The 19,199-nt window shown below is 49.9% G+C and overlaps 1 protein-coding gene across 1 annotated transcript in view; it reads right to left on the bottom strand.

Annotated features, from left to right (window-relative positions):
* Med15 (mediator complex subunit 15) overlaps positions 1–19,199 on the bottom strand; it is a 64,543-nt gene that overhangs the window by 9,662 nt on the left and 35,682 nt on the right. Inside the window, 5 exon segments of the mRNA XM_028862753.2 lie at positions 7,932–8,066; positions 9,547–9,879; positions 11,540–11,778; positions 16,713–16,925; positions 18,862–18,891. Of these exon segments, the coding sequence (XP_028718586.1) occupies positions 7,932–8,066; positions 9,547–9,879; positions 11,540–11,778; positions 16,713–16,925; positions 18,862–18,891 (950 nt within the window).

The raw sequence follows: 19,199 nt of genomic DNA, 5'->3' as shown, positions 1-19,199 counted from the left end.
CTCCTGGAAAGCAAGGCCCACACACCATCAGCATGTCACAAACTAGCACAAAATAACACAACCTGGTAGAGAAAGTAGGACCCATCCACTAAGACAAACCAGACCAAACCAGTAACAGATGTGAGAGGACAACTGCAGCCCAGGAGTCGAGAGATGAGCAGGAGCAACGTGGAAAGACCCCAGGGCAGGGAGTATTGTAGATGATCCAATCTGTGCAGCAGAGGGGGCCAGGGACAAGGCTCCAGGACGCCTGTGCGACCCTGAGACGTCACACACAGGAGGGAGGGGCCGCAGCAAGCCCCACAGAAGACTCCAAAGAGAACATCTGAAGAGCCAAGAAAGGCACAACCTGACCACTCCTGCAATCAGCCAGACCAACCCGCTGGTCCTGAGGGGCTGTCCAGCCAGGGGTGCTGTCCTGAACAGCGCCCCCCACAGGTCGGGGTGGACAATGTTCAAGGGCCCTCTGCCTGCACTGGGGGAGGAGGAGATAAAGGTGATTGATTTCAGGGTTCAGGTAGAACTGGGGGGTCACTTAGGGAGGTCCATTCACAACCAGTGGCTACAGTGCCATCTCAGCACTCCTTCCAAATGACAGACCACCTAGAGGAAAGCTGCGTGACATGGGAGGTGCCACCTGTCTCCAGAAACAAGAAAAGCCATAAGGAAGGAAACATTATGGACCTTCTGGCTGGTTTTCTTGCTTATTTATTTTTTTAATATTTTAAAGATTTATTTTATGTTTATGAGTTTTGCCTACATGTATATATGTGCACCATGTACATGCCTGGAACCTGCAGAGGTCAGAAGAGAGCGTTGGATTCCCTGAAACTGGAGTTAAAGATAGTTGTGAGCTGCCATGTGGGTGCTGGGAACTGAACCCAGGTCCTCTGGAAGAGCAACAAGTGTCCTTACCCCCAAGCTGTCTCTCCAGCTCTATTTTATTTTTAAGAATTTTTTTTAAATTTTCTGTGTAGAGTGTTTAGCCTGCACGTATGTCTGTGCACCATGAACATGCCGGAAGAGAGAGAGAGTTACACACGGTTGTAAGCTATACATGGGTGCTGGGAACCGAATCCAGGTCCTTAACAGCAATGGCTGCCCTGACTGGTTTTCTTTATGAAGAACTTCTGACAAGGAGAGCCCCTTTCCTTCCAGGCAGAAATCCAGGGGCAAGCACTGTAAATAGTCACAGGATCAGATGGGCAGCCACCTAGTGCAACTTCCTGTCCACGATCCTTTCTCTACTTCTCAATCCACTGCCACCTGCAAAGGAATTCTAACAAAGACAGAGAAGTCGGCCTGGGTCCCCACCGTGGGGGGCCGAGGACACAAAGGCCTCTGGGTCAATCAAAGGTCAATTCTCAGTCAGTCATACTGTGTGTGCACACAGGACAGATGTTTGTCCCTGAACTGTCCCAGTTTGATATGACTAGAACAGAAAGTGAGGAGACCAGTGCACGGGAAATAAAGACAGTCTGTTTTTACAGTGGACCCCAGGAACGCCACCGAAGGAGACTTCATCTCTGCCAGCAACACGAGCATCTTCAGATACAGATGGATACAAGAGAACAGGGCTAGACCCCTTCCAGAACACTCACTCTAGGCCAAGACTCCCGACACCACACCTGTCGCCAGCAGACTTGTGTCAGGACACCCTGCTACTGAGGGCACACTCCAGGAATACAGCATGGACTCCTACTTGGGGCCTCCACACCAACAACTCTCACAGGGCTGGGTGGTGGCCTGTTTTGTGGCATGAGGTAGTTCACATGCACAAAGCTACAACACATGGTTTTTTTCAAACAGTTGAGGAGAAGAGTTTTATTTTTTTCATTTTTATTTATTTATTTATTTATTTATTTATTTATTTATTTATTTATTTATTTATGTTTTCTATTATCAGCTTGATAGAGTACAAATCCTTATCTTAATAGTGAAATGTTTCATTGAGGCTTGCCCAGTGATTGAGTAAAACCAAAACTTATTAGAAGCCACAGTCATCCTAGGGTCCCCCCTGCTATGTAGCCTCCCTGGTTCTGTGGGTTGCAGTCTGATTGTTCTTTGCTTTATATCTAGAATCCACTTATGAGTGAGTACATACCATGTTTGTCCTTCTGGGTTTGGGTTACCTCACTCAGGATGATTTTTTTCTAGTTCCATCCATTTGCCTGCAAATTTCATGCTATCAGTTTTTCTTTGCTGAGTAGTACTCCACTGTGTATATGTACCACATTTTCTTAATCCGTTCTTCAGTTGACAGGCATCTAGGTTGTTTCCAGGTTCCGGCTATTACAAATAGTGCTGCTATGAACATAGTTGAGCATGTATCTTTGTGGTATGATTGAGCATTCCTTGGGTATATGCCCAAGAGTGGTATGGCTGGGTCTTGAGGTAGATTGATTCCCAATTTTCTGAGAAACCGCCATACTGATTTCCACAGTGGTTGTACAAGTTTGCATTCCCACCAACAGTGGAGGAGTGTTCCCTTTGCTCCACATCCTCTCCAACATTGACTGTCATTGGTGTTTTGTTTGTTTGTTTGTTTTTGTTTTTGTTTTTAGAGACAGGGTTTCTCTGTGTAGCTTTGCGCCTTTCCTGGAACTCACTTGGTAGCCCAGGCTGGCCTCGAACTCACAGAGATCCACCTGCCTCTGCCTCCCGAGTGCTGGGATTAAAGGAGTGCGCCACCACCGCCCGCCATTGGTGTTTTTGATCATAGCCAGAGGAGAAGAGTTTTATTGTAGAAATGAGGAGAGAACAGCTAGAGTCATCTGGATGGGTCCAGACTGAACCCGGCCATGAGGAGAGAGAGGCGGGGGGAGAGGGGAAGATGGGGAGAGGAGCTGAGGACCAAAATGCTAAGAGTGAGCCGTGAGCCAAGAGAGAGCGTGGTGGAAATGGCTGGTTTATTTAGGAAAGAGAAGCTGGGTTGGTGAGGGTTAGGGTAGGGGGTGGAGTTAGAAATGTTGGGAGGAGCCACAGGTACTGAGTGAGCCTTGTCCAGGATTTCTTTGGCACCATTCATTATTATTATTAATATTATTATCAATTACCATTTATTATTACTACTCTCTCTCTGTCTCTGAGACAATTCAGGCGACAAACATCTGTCTCTGCCATGCTGTGCAAGAGCCCTCAAAGCCGCCCTGTGACTCACTCCTGAAAAGCTACCAAAATACTCCACAAGGCTGCCCGGGAGTCTCTGCCTACAGAGGGTGCTCTCTGATCTCGAATCCCAAGCCTAATTTAGAAGCTTGGCTGTGGGCTGAGGCTCAGTGGCAGAACACTTGCTTACTATGCTCCACATTTTCTTTTTGTTTTGTTTGGTTTTTCAAGACAGGGTTTCTCTGTGTAGCCCTGGCTGTCCTGGATCTCACTCTGTAGACCAGGCTGGCCTTGAACTCACAGAGATCCGCCTGCCTCTGCCTCCCGAGTGCTGGGATTAATGGCGTGCACCACCACACCTTACCATTTTTTTAAACTCTTTTTTTTAAACTTGCTTATTTTTATATTATGAGCATTAGTGTTTTGCCTGCATGTCTTTATGAGAGTGTTGAGTCCCCTGGAACTGGAGTTACAGACAGTTGTGAGTTGCCATGTGGGTGTCAGGAACTGAATCTGGGTCCTGTGGAAGAGCAGTCGGTGCTCTTAACTGCTAAGCCATCTCTCCAGCCCCTAAACAAATGTTTTTAAAGCTCATTTCTCAGGTGGTACTACTGGACCAGTGTGTATAGAAGTGATAGTGTTAACTGTCAACGTGATGATCTTCAGACTCACCAGGGAGACGCGTTTCCAATATTCCTGTGAGGGGTATCTTATTAGGTTAACTGAGAGGAGTGGCCCCACGCGCTGGGCCAGGGCCCTGACTACATCAACAAGAGATCAGTCTCAGCACAGGCAGCCACTGCTCTCTGCTTTTGTTTTGTTTACAGTCAGGTCTCTCTTTGCAGATGGAAGAGGTCTGGAACTTGCTATGTAAACCAGGCTGGCCTTGAACTCAGAGATCTGCCTGCTTCTTCTTCAGAGTGCTGGGATTAAAGAGCACAGCGCCATGCCCGGCTGCTCCCTGTTTCCTGACTGTGAGGCGCACTGTGGCCGGCTGCGCCAAGCTTCTGCAACCTTGACTCCCACCGCTGTGGACTGGGCCTTGAAAACCTCCTTCTCAACTCTCTTTTGTCACAGCATTTCATTCCAGCAACAGGAAAAGGAGCTGCCGGAGTACACGACAGCAGAAACTGGAACATGGGTCCTTCCTCTCTTTGATGTCCCAGTCGCCTCAAGTGGCAGCTCCGATCCACCACATGCTCCCTGTCACGATGCCTGCCCCAACACTGGCCCCAAAGCAGTGGGGTCAAGCAGCTGTAGACGGAAACCTCCACATCTATGAGCCCAGGTCAACCTTTCCTCTCTGTGCCCAGCTAACACACAGTGTGGAAAATGTCATCTATAAACTGCACAGGGGCTGGGGATACAGATGATGGGGTGCTTACCTAGCACCCAGAAAGCCCTGGCTCCACCAATACTGCCTACACTGAGTGTAGTGGCGCATGCCTGGAATTGAAACACACAGGTAGAAGAAGGTGGACGAGAAGTTCAAAGTCAGCCTCAGCTACATAGGAAATTAAAGGCCAGCCAGGTCTTCCTGAGACCAAGTCCACACAATGAATCTTCATAGACAATACAACTTCAGTGATAGGAGAAAACCAGAAACAACCCACACACTGTTTCCTGCTCTGGGTGCTTCTCTTATACCTCTCTCCAGGCATCACACTTTGTTGAGGTTCATAAATCAGAGCACTACAGCCCTGTTCCTGACACCGAGGCAACCTGGATTTCAAAGATGCCTTGATTCCAGGGCCCTTCCCTTCAGGAGGGTCTATCACGCCCCAGCCACCCAGCCATGCTCCTCTCCCCATCCTGCCAGAACAAGGCAATGAGACCAGCCAAGTGGCCCCATAACACTGTAACGCAGCAGGTGAATACAGAAGGTGGAGCGGGGGAAGGGGACAGCAGGATGCAAGTGATCCGGTAGGAGAAATGAGAAAGGAGGGGCCTCTTAGCAAGGAGGAGGGAGGGGAAATAACAATAAAGATGTCTGAAAAGACATAAAGAATCACACTGTTAACTATTCACCTAAATAGATAAATAACCAGCTAACCTACAAGCTAATTCTTGTAGATATAGACAGATACACAAAAGTAAAATAACACACCCAAAGTTTTAATGAACTTTTCTCATCAGGGCTACCAGTGCTCCCTTTAAGATGCAAAGACCATGCTAACAGAACCCCAATAGTAGACATGAGAAGCCCTCTTTTGAGTTGTTGGCCAGGGCTCTCTAAGAGACTCCCAAAATATACAGCCTACTGCTGTTGCCCTTGGTTTGCACCCCCGGCCCCCGCAGGGTTGGAAAAGGAGCCCCTACAGCTAAAGACACCATGCAGTTCAGAAACAGAGCCCACAGACCTGACTGGAAATGACTGGCGTGCCCCCTCCCCCAAAGAGGAAGGCAACCGACAGCCCTGCCCGGCTATGATGCCCATGAACCGTATCAAGGACCAGCATGGCAGGATGACCCTGAGGGCAGCAGTGGCACACACACCATAGTAACCAACAGACCTCACAAGAGGGAAACCAAGCCTCATGGAAACCCAGCCAAGTGTGGTCTACATCCCTCATCAAGCAAACTTCTCTTTGCAAGAGAGAGATCATTACAGAAAACAACAGCCAATCAAGACGCAGAGTCGTGCATCTACAAAATTCTCTCTCACCTAAGGCTCAGGGAACACTGCAAAAGAAACACATATTGTAAGAGCCAGAGGACCAGGGAGTCTGCCGTGAGACTGTGCCTCCTAGCAACATCAGAAGCTACATCCGTAAAGTCTCACCAAGATGACACCAATGAGCATCCAAAGTGCACAGGGAAAAGCCCATGAAGTCTCAACCCTACACAGAGGTGACTGAGAAAAGCTGGAAGCAGGAGAGGAGCTCTCCCCCAGGGAAGAGTACACCAACTGGTCGACGAGTGCTAAACAATCAGCCCCGGAAACATACAAGTAACATTATATGGACTGAATAGGTTATATTTAGAAATATATATTTATAGACATACATTTATATATACACACACATATATATGCATGAAATAACAATTAGTAAAAAAAAAAAAAGAAAAGAAAGAAAGAAAGAAAGAAAGAAAGAAAGAAAGAAAGAAAGAAAGAAAGAAAGAAAGAAAGAAAGAAAATCAGTGGCAGGACTGCCTCCTGAGACATCACATTTGGACTGAGAAACACAGAAATACAAGGCCCAAAGAAAGCACTGAAGGCAGGTGGAGGACACTTCTTGAAGCACAGTCCTAAAAAACCAACTCCACAAGGAAATCAGCCAAAGCAGTGATCACCCTCTTGACTACCAGCGAAGACAATTTCTCGCTGCCCTACTTGATCAGGAAGGACCTATGCCTACCTTAAGCTGCACCTGCCACTCATCTCCCCCTGGGGTAGAGGAGACACGGACACTCAAGCTGGGCAGGGGCAGGGGCTGAAGGAAGCTGTGCACCCGGCACCTGCTGTGGAGCACTAACACACACGGCCACACCTGCTTCTGGTGCCTGATAAGACACCACAAAGCTAGCAAGAGGACACACACACTTGCTCCAGCAAGAGGCCAGCAAAGAACAGGCCTGCACCACTGGTATCTACTGTCCTCCCACGGCTCCCCGCTGTCCTCCCTTCTTACTGGGCTAAGCCAGCAATGCAGAGGTTCACAGCTTCTGAATCCCAGGTCCCCAGAGAGAAGGTGATAAAGGAACAAGAAAAATGTCTCCAGTCACTGTGTCACCACTGTGCTGACTCACATCAAAAGGAAGGAGCCACCAGAAGCCTGAGACACACAGCAGTGATGGGAAATGGACTGTAACCCCACGGGCGCTCGGTTCCCCAAGCCACACACGGGAGATCCCAGTGCTTCCACACAAGGTCACATGAATCTGAGTGTGCAGGCAGCACAAGAACCCTGGACCCAGGTCACTTGGTCCAGGGATGAGAGAGGTTAACTAAACGCCTCTCCTCGGGGACCACAGCTGTGACACTGAGGATCAGGAAGGGCTGTCATGTGTCTGGACACCGAGTTCACCCGGCTCATGGACCTCAGGGTGGTCCTGGTACTTTCTGTGGCCAGGAGCCAGCAGGAGTTCTAAGCTAAGCCCCAAGTCAGGCCTCTCAGGGTGCCTGCCCGCTTGATGGGAAGAACTGCAGACAGCACAAAGACGAAGCTGATCTTGAAGACGATTCACAGGGACCCTAGATGTCCAATACCCCAGACACCAAGAAAAGCTAGCCCCGGCCTCCTGCCTGCCTTCATCCCACCGACATCGGATATGAGGAGAATGGGTACGAACTGTCAGTGATAGGGATGCTGTAAACACTTTCCTCACACAGCACAAGCCCCTTGAGGGTCACAAGCCCAGGATGCTCTCTCCCTGTTCCTGCTGTGGCACAGGCCAGAGCATAAGATGCCACCGTTCCCGTCACTTTCTAAAGAGCTGCCGTCCATCCCAGGTAGCTGTGCTCTGAGGCTCCAGTGGAAGCTGAAAGAGAATGGAACTTTGAAGCTTTCCTCTCTAAAGCATCTCCTTCAAACGATCTGAAGGAAGGAGGATGAGGGTACCCAAGGAGAAACAGAAACAGCACACACCAGGCAACGAGCAGGTTCCAGCAAGTCCCAAGCAGAGAAGCCACTCTGAGGGTCTCAGGGTGTGTGTGTGTGTGTGTGTGTGTGTGTGTGTGTGTGTCCCCAAAGGATAGAAAATCCCTATACTTTACCAGCGGAGCCTCTAATCCAACCACAACTCTCATCACAGAGCTTTATGCTGAGGCAGGCACACACCTGCTGGTGACTACAGAGACCCTGGGCGCCCAAAGCCCTCACCTGGACGCCGGGAGCTACCATCTGGGCAGCCTGTGCTGTCTGCACCTGGGGCTGCACCTGCTGCACCTGGGGCTGCACCTGCTGCTGCACCTGGGGCTGCACCTGCTGCTGCTGGACCACCATCGGAGCACGGACCTTGAAGGAGGAAGGAAAAAGCAACTTGGAACCTGCACAGAGAGCAGAGCACCCACTACCTGCGTGGGAGCCTTGAAGAATGGAACTTTCAGAGCTGGCAAGATGGCTGGGTGGGTAAAGGTGCCCACTGTCCAGCCTGATGACCTGAGTTTGAGCCCTAGGACCCGTGTGGTAGGAGAGAACTGACTCCTAAAAGTTGTCCTCTGACCTCGACACTCAAACTGCGGCACCGCAGGAAACCCCCTTCCCCTCACCAAATTTTTTTTTTTCTTTTTTAAACAAGAAGCCTCTCTTGGGATGAGGGATGGGACTGCAATGTCACCATGAGCTATGATGTCCACACTGTTTGTTGCCTGACCACACGGAGTGTAAAGAAATGTCCCACACCAGCCTGCCTATGAGTTGGCAGAGCCAAGTCCCACTCTGGCGAGAAAAAAGCCCTCCCATGCACACCAACCACAACCACAAGCTAAGCAACGACTTCCAGAGCTGAGCACACAGCCTGGCTGCTCAGTCCCTAAGAGTGACAGTGAGAGCCCAGACTCCATGCAGGAAAGCAGGCCAGCCACGCGGCACATGGCTCAGCTGGAAAGATGACCTCGGGTGATGAAGACAGGAAACATATAACTGCGGGGTCACCACGTGAAGACGCCACTGCACGTACAGGGCAGGTTCTGGCCAGATGCACACTGGGAGTCCTCCTTAGATCTCCAAGCTACCCGGGCCAATCTTGTAGGCACCATGTCAAGGAGTGCACAAGGTTCTGGTCCCAAAGGGCTGGTTCCAGGTAGTAGGGGAGCGACTGTACCTGCAACTCACAACCCCTCCAGCTGACTCTCCTTTACCCTGACATTCAGTTCAGGTGGGATCTCACAACCCCTCCAGCTGACTCTCCTTTACCCTGACATTCAGTCCAGGTGGGATCTCACAACCCCTCCAGCTGACTCTCCTTTACCCTGACATTCAGTCCAGGTGGGATCTCACAACCCCTCCAGCTGACTCTCCTTTACCCTGACATTCAGTCCAGGTGGGATCTCGGTCCTGATGTCACTCAATGAGTCACAGGTAGAAAGGCCACAAAACCCAAGATCAGAAAAGATGCTCAAACTGCTTTTTTTCATGGCAACTAGTTTTGCTGGCAATAGTCTGTTTTCTGTAAATGCTATGAGATTTACTTTATACTGAGATGCACATGAGGCAGGAAATAATTAAGTTTTCCATGAATATTGTCTCAGAAGTGAGGAGGCTAAGAAGGGTTGGGGCTGGAGCTTGGTGGTAGAGCGTTAGTTTGCATGACGCTCCCAGGTTCCCGCCCAGCACCCACAGGAAAACAAACCCACCGAAATGGACAAAGCGTGCCCTCCCACGTGGTGAGACTCCCTCTTAATCGCACCACGTGCACCAGACGTGCCACCGGCACTGCTGACCACACAGCACCACAGGAGGCGCCGCTGCTCTGCCACCGGCATCGGGTACTCACAAATTTCAGCTGCTGCTGGGCAGCGTACAGCATTGGTCCAGGGAGACCTTGTGCTTGCGACACCAAAGGCTGGCTTTGTGACTGGGGTGGGAGCTGGGCTGCCGGCTGGTTCTGAGCAACTGGGGACTGCTGAGCCTGAGGTGGCGGCTGGTGATGCTGAGGGTGATGCAGCTGCTGCAGCTGCTGGGGCAGGGCCTGAGAAGGGGGAGGCTGTGGCTGCTGCATTGGTGGCTGCTGCATTGGTGGCTGGGCCTGCAATGCTTGCTGCTGTTGCTGCTGCTGTTGCTGCTGCAGCTGCAATTGTGCCATCCTCTGCAGTTGTTGCTGTTGTATCTGAGGACGAAACAGTAACACCCAGTTACAGTCAACAGCCCCAAGGGGGCTAGCCTTGAACCCATGAAGCTGGGGGTTAGGGAAATGGACCCAGCCTTCATACCAACAGTAGCTGTTTCAGACCTAAGAACAAACCAAAGGTGTTCTCGTGTCCTGGCCACTAAAAGATGGTTCACAACTAGCATGATTCAAGTGACACAGGTCCAGGAGGGGGTAATGAAGAACAGGCACCGTGCCAACAGCAGGCAGGCCTCACGTTCAAGCAACCACAGCTGCTTGTACCTCTCCAGCCAGGCTGTCGTCTCCCTCCTGGAGTGGTCAGCGGTCTGACTCATGAGGACGGCCGTAAGGACCATGTCAGGCTAAAGACTAACAGCCAGCATGGGAAAGGAGAGTCCAAGGCCAGAGGAGGCCAGAAGATTGAGGATGTCTCCTTGGTCTTTCTTCCCTCAATCAACACTTGCTAGGAAAATGGATGTGAGCATGTCTAGATTCTGACTGCAAGCCACTTCTGACCAGCAGCACTTCTAGAATGACATACTGATGCCGTGCAGGACACTATCTAACAATTTTGATTCTGCACCCAAACACTAAGAAACAAAACAGGAGTCGTAAGTGTCCTCAAAAGAAACGCCTGTTGTCGAGGTGTAGGTGAGCCCCAGCACCCACTACAGACCCCTCTGGCCCTGCACTTTGCCTGGGCAAAACAGTAGAGCTGACCCTGGTGGTGTGAGTGAAGAACAGGAGAGAACACGAACACCGACACATAGACAGACAGACAGACACATACACACACACACCCGGCCCTGCACCTTGCCTAGATAGTAGAACTGGCCCTGATAATATGAGCGAGGAGGACCTGGACCTGAGGGCCTGAGAGCAGGAGCACCGGCCCCGCCCCTTGCTGCAGGCTGCACTGGGTGGCCAGGCTGAGGCAGTGCTGGAGAGCTCGCTGGGGTAGTGACGATGGGGGAAAGCTGGCGGGCTGACCAACCCAGCTACCACCCAGGCTCAGAACCAGGGCTGTGATTTGGCCCACCCCAACATCCACCTCATCTATGAGCTGCTGGAGCATGCGAAGGGGACGAAGCTACAAATCCAAAACATCAGAATCTCCGTGACACAGGACAACAACAGGACATCCAAGAGGAGCCCCTGTGAGAGCCCGTTATCGGTGGAGTAGCAGAAACCAGACCAATGACTCCAATGGCAATAACACTTGCAAGTAAAGATGAATGGACTAAAGGGTGCACAGTGTGACTCAACGGCCCACACTACAGCTTCACAAGATTCTTTCTTTTTTTGTTATGTCTTTGTTTTTTCTTTTAAATTTACTTTGGGGAGTAGATTGCAAGGATAGAGGGAGGATTTGAGGGACGGGGAGATGAGTGGGACAGGAATGCATGATTCGAAATCTACAAAGAATCGTTTGGAGTAAGTTTGGAGTGTCCACCTCCCTTCTCCTGGCTCATATATGCTACAGACCCTGCTACACGCAGCGGGTTCCTGGTCCAGAGTCAAGAGCCCATCTGCGAGGCCTTCCTCCTGAGCTAGGATCTACTTTTCCCTCCTGTGGGGAAGCCCACACAGGACTGACACTTGCTCCCAGGCTCAAGGGCTACAGGACTAAGGCCAGGATAGCGACAAGGGAACTTGGTACCTGTTGCTGCTGGCTTTGGTGATGCAACTTAATCAGGTGTTGTTGCTGCTGCTGCTGGAGATGCTGCTGCTGCACCACTGCTTGGAACTGTTGCTGCATGGCATTCTGTTGTGCCTGGAACTGCTGCTGTTGCTGCTGCTGCTGCTGCTGCAGTGCCGCCTGTTGTTGCTGGAACTGCTGCTGTTGCTGCTGCTGCTGCTGCTGTTGTTGCAACGCCACTTGCTGGAGCTGCAGCTGAGCTGGAGAGAGCATCTACACTTAGGCTGTGCCACCCTGAGGTGTCCCAGTGCAACACAACAAGGAGGCAGTGAGAGCCACTGCCTCCCGGCAGAGCTGCCTCTGGCTGCTGAACACTGTTCTGACCTGAGACGCGCCGAGAGGAAGCGGCACTTGTACCCGAGAAAAGAAAAGGGCCACGAGTCTATAGGCAGACAGAGCACTCAGCCTTGGAAAGCAGTACTATACTATTATCTCAACACGTCATACAAACGTCATTAGGAATTGGGTGTGCTCTCCTTGTACAAAGGTCACTCAGGCTGTGGAAGGTCATGAGCCGCACGGCATTTTTTATTGTACTCCCAGATTTGGTCTATTCAGTCATCAACTGGTAAACACTTGGAATACTTCCATGTCTGAGCTACTGTGAATCCTGATAGGAACAGTTGGTAACCGTACAAGATTTTTTTAAGGCGAAACTTCTCCTGGAGCTATGACAACATTCTAAACTGATTGGGATAATAGCTGTGAAAGTGTGACTATACAAAAAGCCAACTAATAGTGCAGAGAATCTTGAACGAGTAAACTGTATTAATAAGAATTGTATTTTGCCAGGCGGTGGTGGCACACGCCTTTAGTCCCAGCACTCAGGAGGCAGAGGCAGGCGGATCTCTCTGAGTTCAAGGCCACCCTGGTCTACAGAGAAAGTTCCAGGACAGCCAAAACTACAAAGAAAAACCCTGCCAAAAACAAAAATAAATAAATAAATAAAATTGTACTTCAATAAAACTAATAGAAAAAAATAACAGATCTTTTGTATACTTAGCCCAGTGATATCATTGTGTAAAATTAAAGATCACAACCAGATCTGGATGGGTCCAGACACCATCCCTGCAAGAAGACACTCAATAGTTCCAACACAAGTATCTCTCAACTGTTACCTCCCACTCAACACCTCCCCTTAGGTCTCACATGTTGGAAGGAATATCAACTCCCAGAACTGTCTTCTGACCTCCTCCCACATACTGGCACACATAACTCTCCCCCCAAAATAAAATATAACTTTTAAAAATGTGGTCCAGAGTCAAGAGCCCATCTGAGAGGCCTTCCTCCTGAGCTAGGATCTACTTTTCCCTCCTATGGGGAAGCCGAAGGAGGAGGACTAGCTTAGCCTTGCACTGAACACCATGGCCGACACATTTAAAAACATTATTTTTAAATGAGGATAGTATGAACTCTTTGTGATTGGAGCTTACCATTCCCATGGATCTGGTAACCCAGGGTCAGTGGTACCAGTAACGGTTCCTTCCTTCTACACAGTGTGGACCCTCCTAACAGGACTATCACATGGGTATAAGAGCTGAGGGAAGAGCAGGCCCAGGCTATTATAGGTAACACTATTAAGGCTTGCACATGGAGTTTTTATGCGAAAGTTCATTCTTCTGGGACAAATGCCCTCAAGAGTGTGGCAGCTGAGCTATAGGCTTTTTTCCTTTTTCCAAGAGTTTCTCTGTGTAGCCTTAGTTGGTCTGGAATTCATTCTATAGACCAGGCTGGCCTGGAACTCACAGAGATCTGCCTGCCTCTGCCTCCTGAGTGCTGGGACTAAAGGCGTGCACCACTGCTACCCAGCCTAGGCTTCATTTTTTTAAATATTTATTTTTAGTTGTGTGTGTGTGTGTGTGTGTGTGTTAACTGTATGAATGTATGCCACATGTGCCCACTGAGGCCAGAAAAGAGCACTGGATTCTCTGAAGTTGGAGCTACAGGTGATTATGAGCCGTCCGATGTGGGTGCTGGGAACCAAACTCATGTCCTCTGGAAGAACAGGAAGCACCCTTAACTGCTCAGTCAGGTCTCTAGTCCCTGCATGCTTATGGTTTACTCACTCTTACTTTATATGTATGGATGTTTTGCTCACATGTGTTTGTGAACCTCGTGTGTGCAGTGCTCACAGACAGAAGAGGGTGTCAGATCCCCTGGAACCGGAATCACAGATGGTCGTTAAGCACCACATGGGTGCCGGGAACTGAATCTAAGTCCTCTACAAAAGCAACCAGTGCTACTAACCATTGAGCTATCCTCCCAGTTCCGTGTGCTTAACTTTTAGAGAACAATTTCACATTCTCGTCTGAACACACGAAGGACTGTGTCTCCACCACCAACACTGCTGTCACAGTTTCTTGTAGACACTGTCGGTAGGTTCGAGAACTTTTCCACTTCTCTTGTGTTACAGACTTCTATCTCCGATACCCAGGAAACATATGATCAATTATAAAACTCTGAAATTAATGAGGCTTACTTCATGGTTATTTTCATAAACATTTATTCCATCCTGTGCTTAAATTATCATTATGTCGTTTGAATCCTTTCTAATATATGGCTCAGTGGTTAAGAGCTGCTCGTGTCAAGGACATCATTCACATCCCAGCATCCATGTGGCAGCTCACAACCACCAATAGCTCCAGTTGAAGGAGATCTGATGCCCTCTTCTGGCTTTCATAGGCACTAGGTGGTAAATATATGGTACACAAATATACACACAGACAAAACACTCAAACACATAAATAAAATAAAATAGAAAATATATTTTCTAATGAACCAATTTTTGTCTCCTTAACTAGCCATTACCAATGGGACTGGGGTAATTGTCCACTCCATCTTTTTCATCTATGTTCATACTTCTCTGGGTCTTACACTTACAGGTATGTCTCTCAAAATGTAATAGAAATATTACAGTCTATCTTTTATAGAGAACCTTGGGGATGGAGAAATGACTTAGCAGTTAAGAGAACTCAGCTGCTCTTCCAGAGGACTCAGGTTCAGTTCCCAGCACCTGTGGTGGGCAGCTCACAACTGTCTGTAACTCCACTTCCAGGGGATCCAATGCCCAGACAGGGACGGGGACACACACACACACACACACACACACACACACACACACACACACACACAAAATCTTAAAAAAAAAATCAAAGCTAAGTTCATTTCATGATGACTAACATATTTCCACCTCTGCCCTTCTCTGTAAGTTGAATATGTAGGACATGCACACTAGACAGGCACTCTTACCACTGAGGCCTTGTCTCTCATTTTTCTAAGCTTCTGCTTTTTTCTTTTGTTTTAAAGATTTATTTTAAATTATGTGTATGTGGGGGGGGGGGGTTGTACATAAGTGCAAGTATTTGCGAAGCCAGAGGCCCTGGGTCCCCTAGAACTGGAGTCACAGGTAGTGTGAGTCAGCCCACATGGGTGGGGAGGCGAACGTGGGTCTCCACAAGAGCAGTGCGTGCTTTACTGCCGAGCCAACCCTTCCAGCCTCTGCTCTTCAAACCGCAAGGGTCTGTTTGGACAACTGGGCTGGACTTGACGTTGTTTGGCTTGTTTACGGCTTTGTTTTTTATTCCATTTTTTCTATTGCTTTGAAATTTATAACTTACTTCCACTGTCTTATGAATAGTTTTCAACTTATTACATGTCATTAAAAGTACAAAGCTTGCTAATACACTCTCTAACTTTTACATTGATTTAATAGGGGGGCACACGCGTACCCCAGCACACACGTAAAGGTCAGAGAACAACTGGTAGAAGACAGTTTTCTCCAAAATGTGGGTTCTAGAGGTTAACCTTTGGTCACTGGGCTTAGCAGTAAGTTCTTACCAACATTAAATTCCATCCCAAGTCCCCCCCCACCACCACCAGTGCTAGGGACTGAGCAGGGCTCTGAGGACCTCAGGGAGGCGTTATACTGCTAAGAATGCCAGCAGCTTCTACTTCTGGCACGACCTCTGGCCTAGGCTGTGCCTTTTTAGGGACACCGGCTGAAGACCTGAACTGGGCTAAATGACAGAGGAGAGCCTGCAGAAGGCATCAGGAGGACAGAACAGGAGGCCACTGGCACCGACTTCAGGTGAGCCCCGGAGGCAAGGGCAAGGGCAGAGAGACAGCAGGGTGCACGAGCGGAGAACCACTCAGCCTTCGACTAGAGCCGCCAGCAGCCCAGGCCCTGGAAGCTGAAAACAGGATGTGGGCCAACATCAGACTGGAGAGGGGGTACGAACAGGATACCACAACCTCTCCACTCAATGTCTGCAAAATAATTCATTTAAGACCTAGTCTTAGGAGTGGATTACAAGACAAACTGCAAATCACAAAAGCATTCCAATCCCAACATTCTAAAGCAATCTCTTACTATAAACCATCAAGTAATAGCCAGGATAGGGCACAAGCTTATAACCTCAGCAGCACTCGGGAGGCAGAGGCAGTAGTACTGAGCAAGCTCCAGGCCAGCCAAGACTACATAGTGAGACTTTGTCTCCAACAAATAAATCTACCAATGTAGCTGACTGCAACGGAAGTCCCAGCCAGGGCAACTGCATGTAGGAATCAGGGCATGTCCTACAGGAAGTGTGAGGAGGGCAAAGCACCTCCGTCAAGAGAGGAGAGCCCAGTGCAGGAACGAATGACTGCGATGCACAACCAAGACTGACCGTGGGACAGAGGCAGCAGCAGATACCCACAACCTCAATGGCTCCCGTGTGGGCACAGGGTGCGAACAGTATCAATTGTTTGTGTCCACCAATCTCAGCAAATAGTTTCTATTTCACTAATAGAACACAGCCTTGCCAGGCGGTGGTGGCGCACGCCTTTAATCCCAGCACCTGGGAGGCAGAGACAGGTGGATCTGTGAGTTCAAGGCCAGCCTGGTCTACAGAGAACATTCCAGGACAGCCAGGGCTACACAGAGGGACTCTGTCTTGAAAAACCCAACCAATCAACCAAACAAACCACAGACCTCCAAATAAGCAAGTCTCTCCCCTGTGCACAGCCCCAGCTAGGAAGGCCAGCACGACTCACTCCTCTACGCTCAGAGAAGGCTTGGCTTTTCCTCCGTGTACCCCGCTATCCAGGACAGAGCTATCTGGCAGTGTCCCCTGCCCAGGAGCACAGTACTCACTCTGTGGAGCTGCTGTCGATACCACAGCCATGCCGTGAGGGGCCATCCCAGAAGTTCCAGGGGGTGGCTGCCCGGAGAGGGGCATTGGCTGTCCCATGGCTCCAAGGCCACCCATCCCGCTCAGGGACTGTCCTGGGCCCCGAGGCGGCATGCCAATCCCAGCTGCTCCTGGAGTGGGTCCACCAGTGAGGCTCTGCAGTGCATTCATGGGGTCTGTGGGAACATAAGGGCGTGGTGTCTGAGGACGAAACCCAACCGGGCAATCTCACAGGTAAATGGCTCCTGGGGCATAGGTCCCCCCTCCTATGTCTTTGGCCAACTCAAATTCCCAAACAAGTAGGAGCCAGAGGCCTGAAGTTCCCCCAAATTCTTGGGGTATAAGACTCTGGGTACTGCTGGCACCTGAGCCTCAGGACCAGGGAGCATGCTCCATGTATCAGCCAGCCTGTGCCAGTGTCCTATGATGGGTACAGTGGAGCCCTGTGCTGTGCACAGCTTCCCTTCGGGTCACTAGCAACCAGACCCTCCGTCCCTGTCCAGACCTCCTATGGGAGAAGCGCACAGCAAACTCCCGAGCACCGGAGTGCGAGACTCTTCCTCCCAGCAGGCAGGGAGCACGCGGCTAGAGGAGAGGAGCAGAGCAGGGCAGGCGCTCGACCACCCGCGCCCTATTTTCTGCAGCCCTCTCTGCAGAACGCCGCTCCGGCACAGACAGGCCAGGAGCAGCACATCAGGACAAGCAAAGGGAATGAGAGGCCTCGGGCAGAGCCGTGCCCACTGAGCCTCAGGACAGCAGGTGTGGGTCAATGAGCAACGCCAAGGAGCCAGATGTCATCGTCACAGCAGACAACCGCCTCTAGACAGGCTGGTCATCTGGCCACAGACCTGGCTGGCACCCACGGAGCTTCTGCTTCCACAGGACAGGGGCCAGGCACTCCCCAGGCCGCGTGTTCTTGACCAGCCCTGGCTGCAGGCAGGGAGCCATCCAAGCAGGGGCGCCTAGAGCTCCAGGTAAGCCACAAAGCCACACAGTCGGCGGTGCTAGCGCACACTTTTTTTTTGGAGGGTGGTGGTTCTGCAGATGGAGCCCAGTGCCTTGCACATGCTACGTAAACGCTCTCCCACAGAACCTCATACCCTTTTCTGACAGGCTGAAGATCAGCTGGCCAGAGAGGATCTGCAAACTCCATTATGACAGCTCAGAAGGCAGAACTCAAGAGTTCAATTCAACGAACACAATTCCCCTTACATGATAAACCTTGATATTAAAGATTTCTGAATTCACAAACAATTTTGTAACTTAAGAAAGTGAGTATACCGGGTGGTGGTGGCACATGACTTTAATCAAAGCACTCGGGAGACAGAGGCAGGCGGATCTGAGTTTGAGGTCAGCCTCATCTACACAGCAAGTTCCAGGACAGTCAGGGCTACACAAGGAAACCCTATCTCAAAAAACAAAAAACAGGGGCTGGTAAAGAGCACTGGTTGCTCTTCCAGAGGTCCTGAATTCAATTCCCAGCACCCACATGGTGGCTCCCAACCATCTGTAACAGGATGTGATGTCCTCTTCTGGCGTGCAGGTATACATGCAGAGCACTCATATATATAAGATATAAATAAAATAAATTAAAACAACAAAAAAGTGAATAAAGTTCGGTGTGTGGGGTTGTATATCTTTTGTCCCAACACTCCAAGAGGCAGAGGCAGATCTCTATGAATTTGAGGCCAGCCTGGTCTATATATAGTTCCAGGACAGCCAGGACTACATAGAGAGAACTTGTCTCAAAAACATGCCCCCACACCCAAAAGAGAAAGAAACAGAGGCAGTGAATTCGCACAGCTGTTACCTATGACATATTACTATGGGTTATTACACTAAAATACCACGATACAACGGTTCCTCTAGGAAATGTACAAAGTCTTCTAAGTTTTTATGATCTTTCTGCTAAATAAAACGAGATGGAAAAGCATTGGGGTAATTTCAGTCTACAAGAAAGCAAAGGGTGAAGACTTGGGACAGAGCTCATCAGCTGCCACTCCACCTGAGATCTTTGGAACCTTCCAGTCCAGTATGTGGTTGACCCCCCCCACCCCTGCCATGCAAGGCATGGACTATCTCATTCCTGCCATCCCACACTGGAAAACTTACCACTGACAGAAGCTTGTGATTTCTTGTTATCTACAGAGAAACACAAACACAAAACCTCAGTGTAAACAGTTTTGCGCACGCGCGCGCGCGCACACACATCCCTGGACAGGTCAGTTCTGCAGGTGTCTGACCAGGGGTCATTTGCTGAACTGAACTGACCATGCCTAGAAACAAGGCCGACAGAACCTAGGCCTCAGTCCCAAGGGGATGCTGGTACTCTGGTGAGCAGTGAGGAGATGCCAGCCCAGCACTGCGGCACACAAATGGTCTGGGAGCACAGGGGGCAAAGAAACTTGGGACTCGACCTCAGTGAACTGTCCCCAAGGCTAGCACACCAA

Source organism: Peromyscus leucopus, chromosome 12 (assembly GCF_004664715.2).
Source record: "Peromyscus leucopus breed LL Stock chromosome 12, UCI_PerLeu_2.1, whole genome shotgun sequence".
NCBI classification, from domain to species: Eukaryota; Metazoa; Chordata; class Mammalia; order Rodentia; family Cricetidae; genus Peromyscus; species Peromyscus leucopus.
The sequence above is the reverse complement of the archived record's forward strand: the minus strand, read 5'-3'. Positions and strand labels throughout refer to the sequence as shown.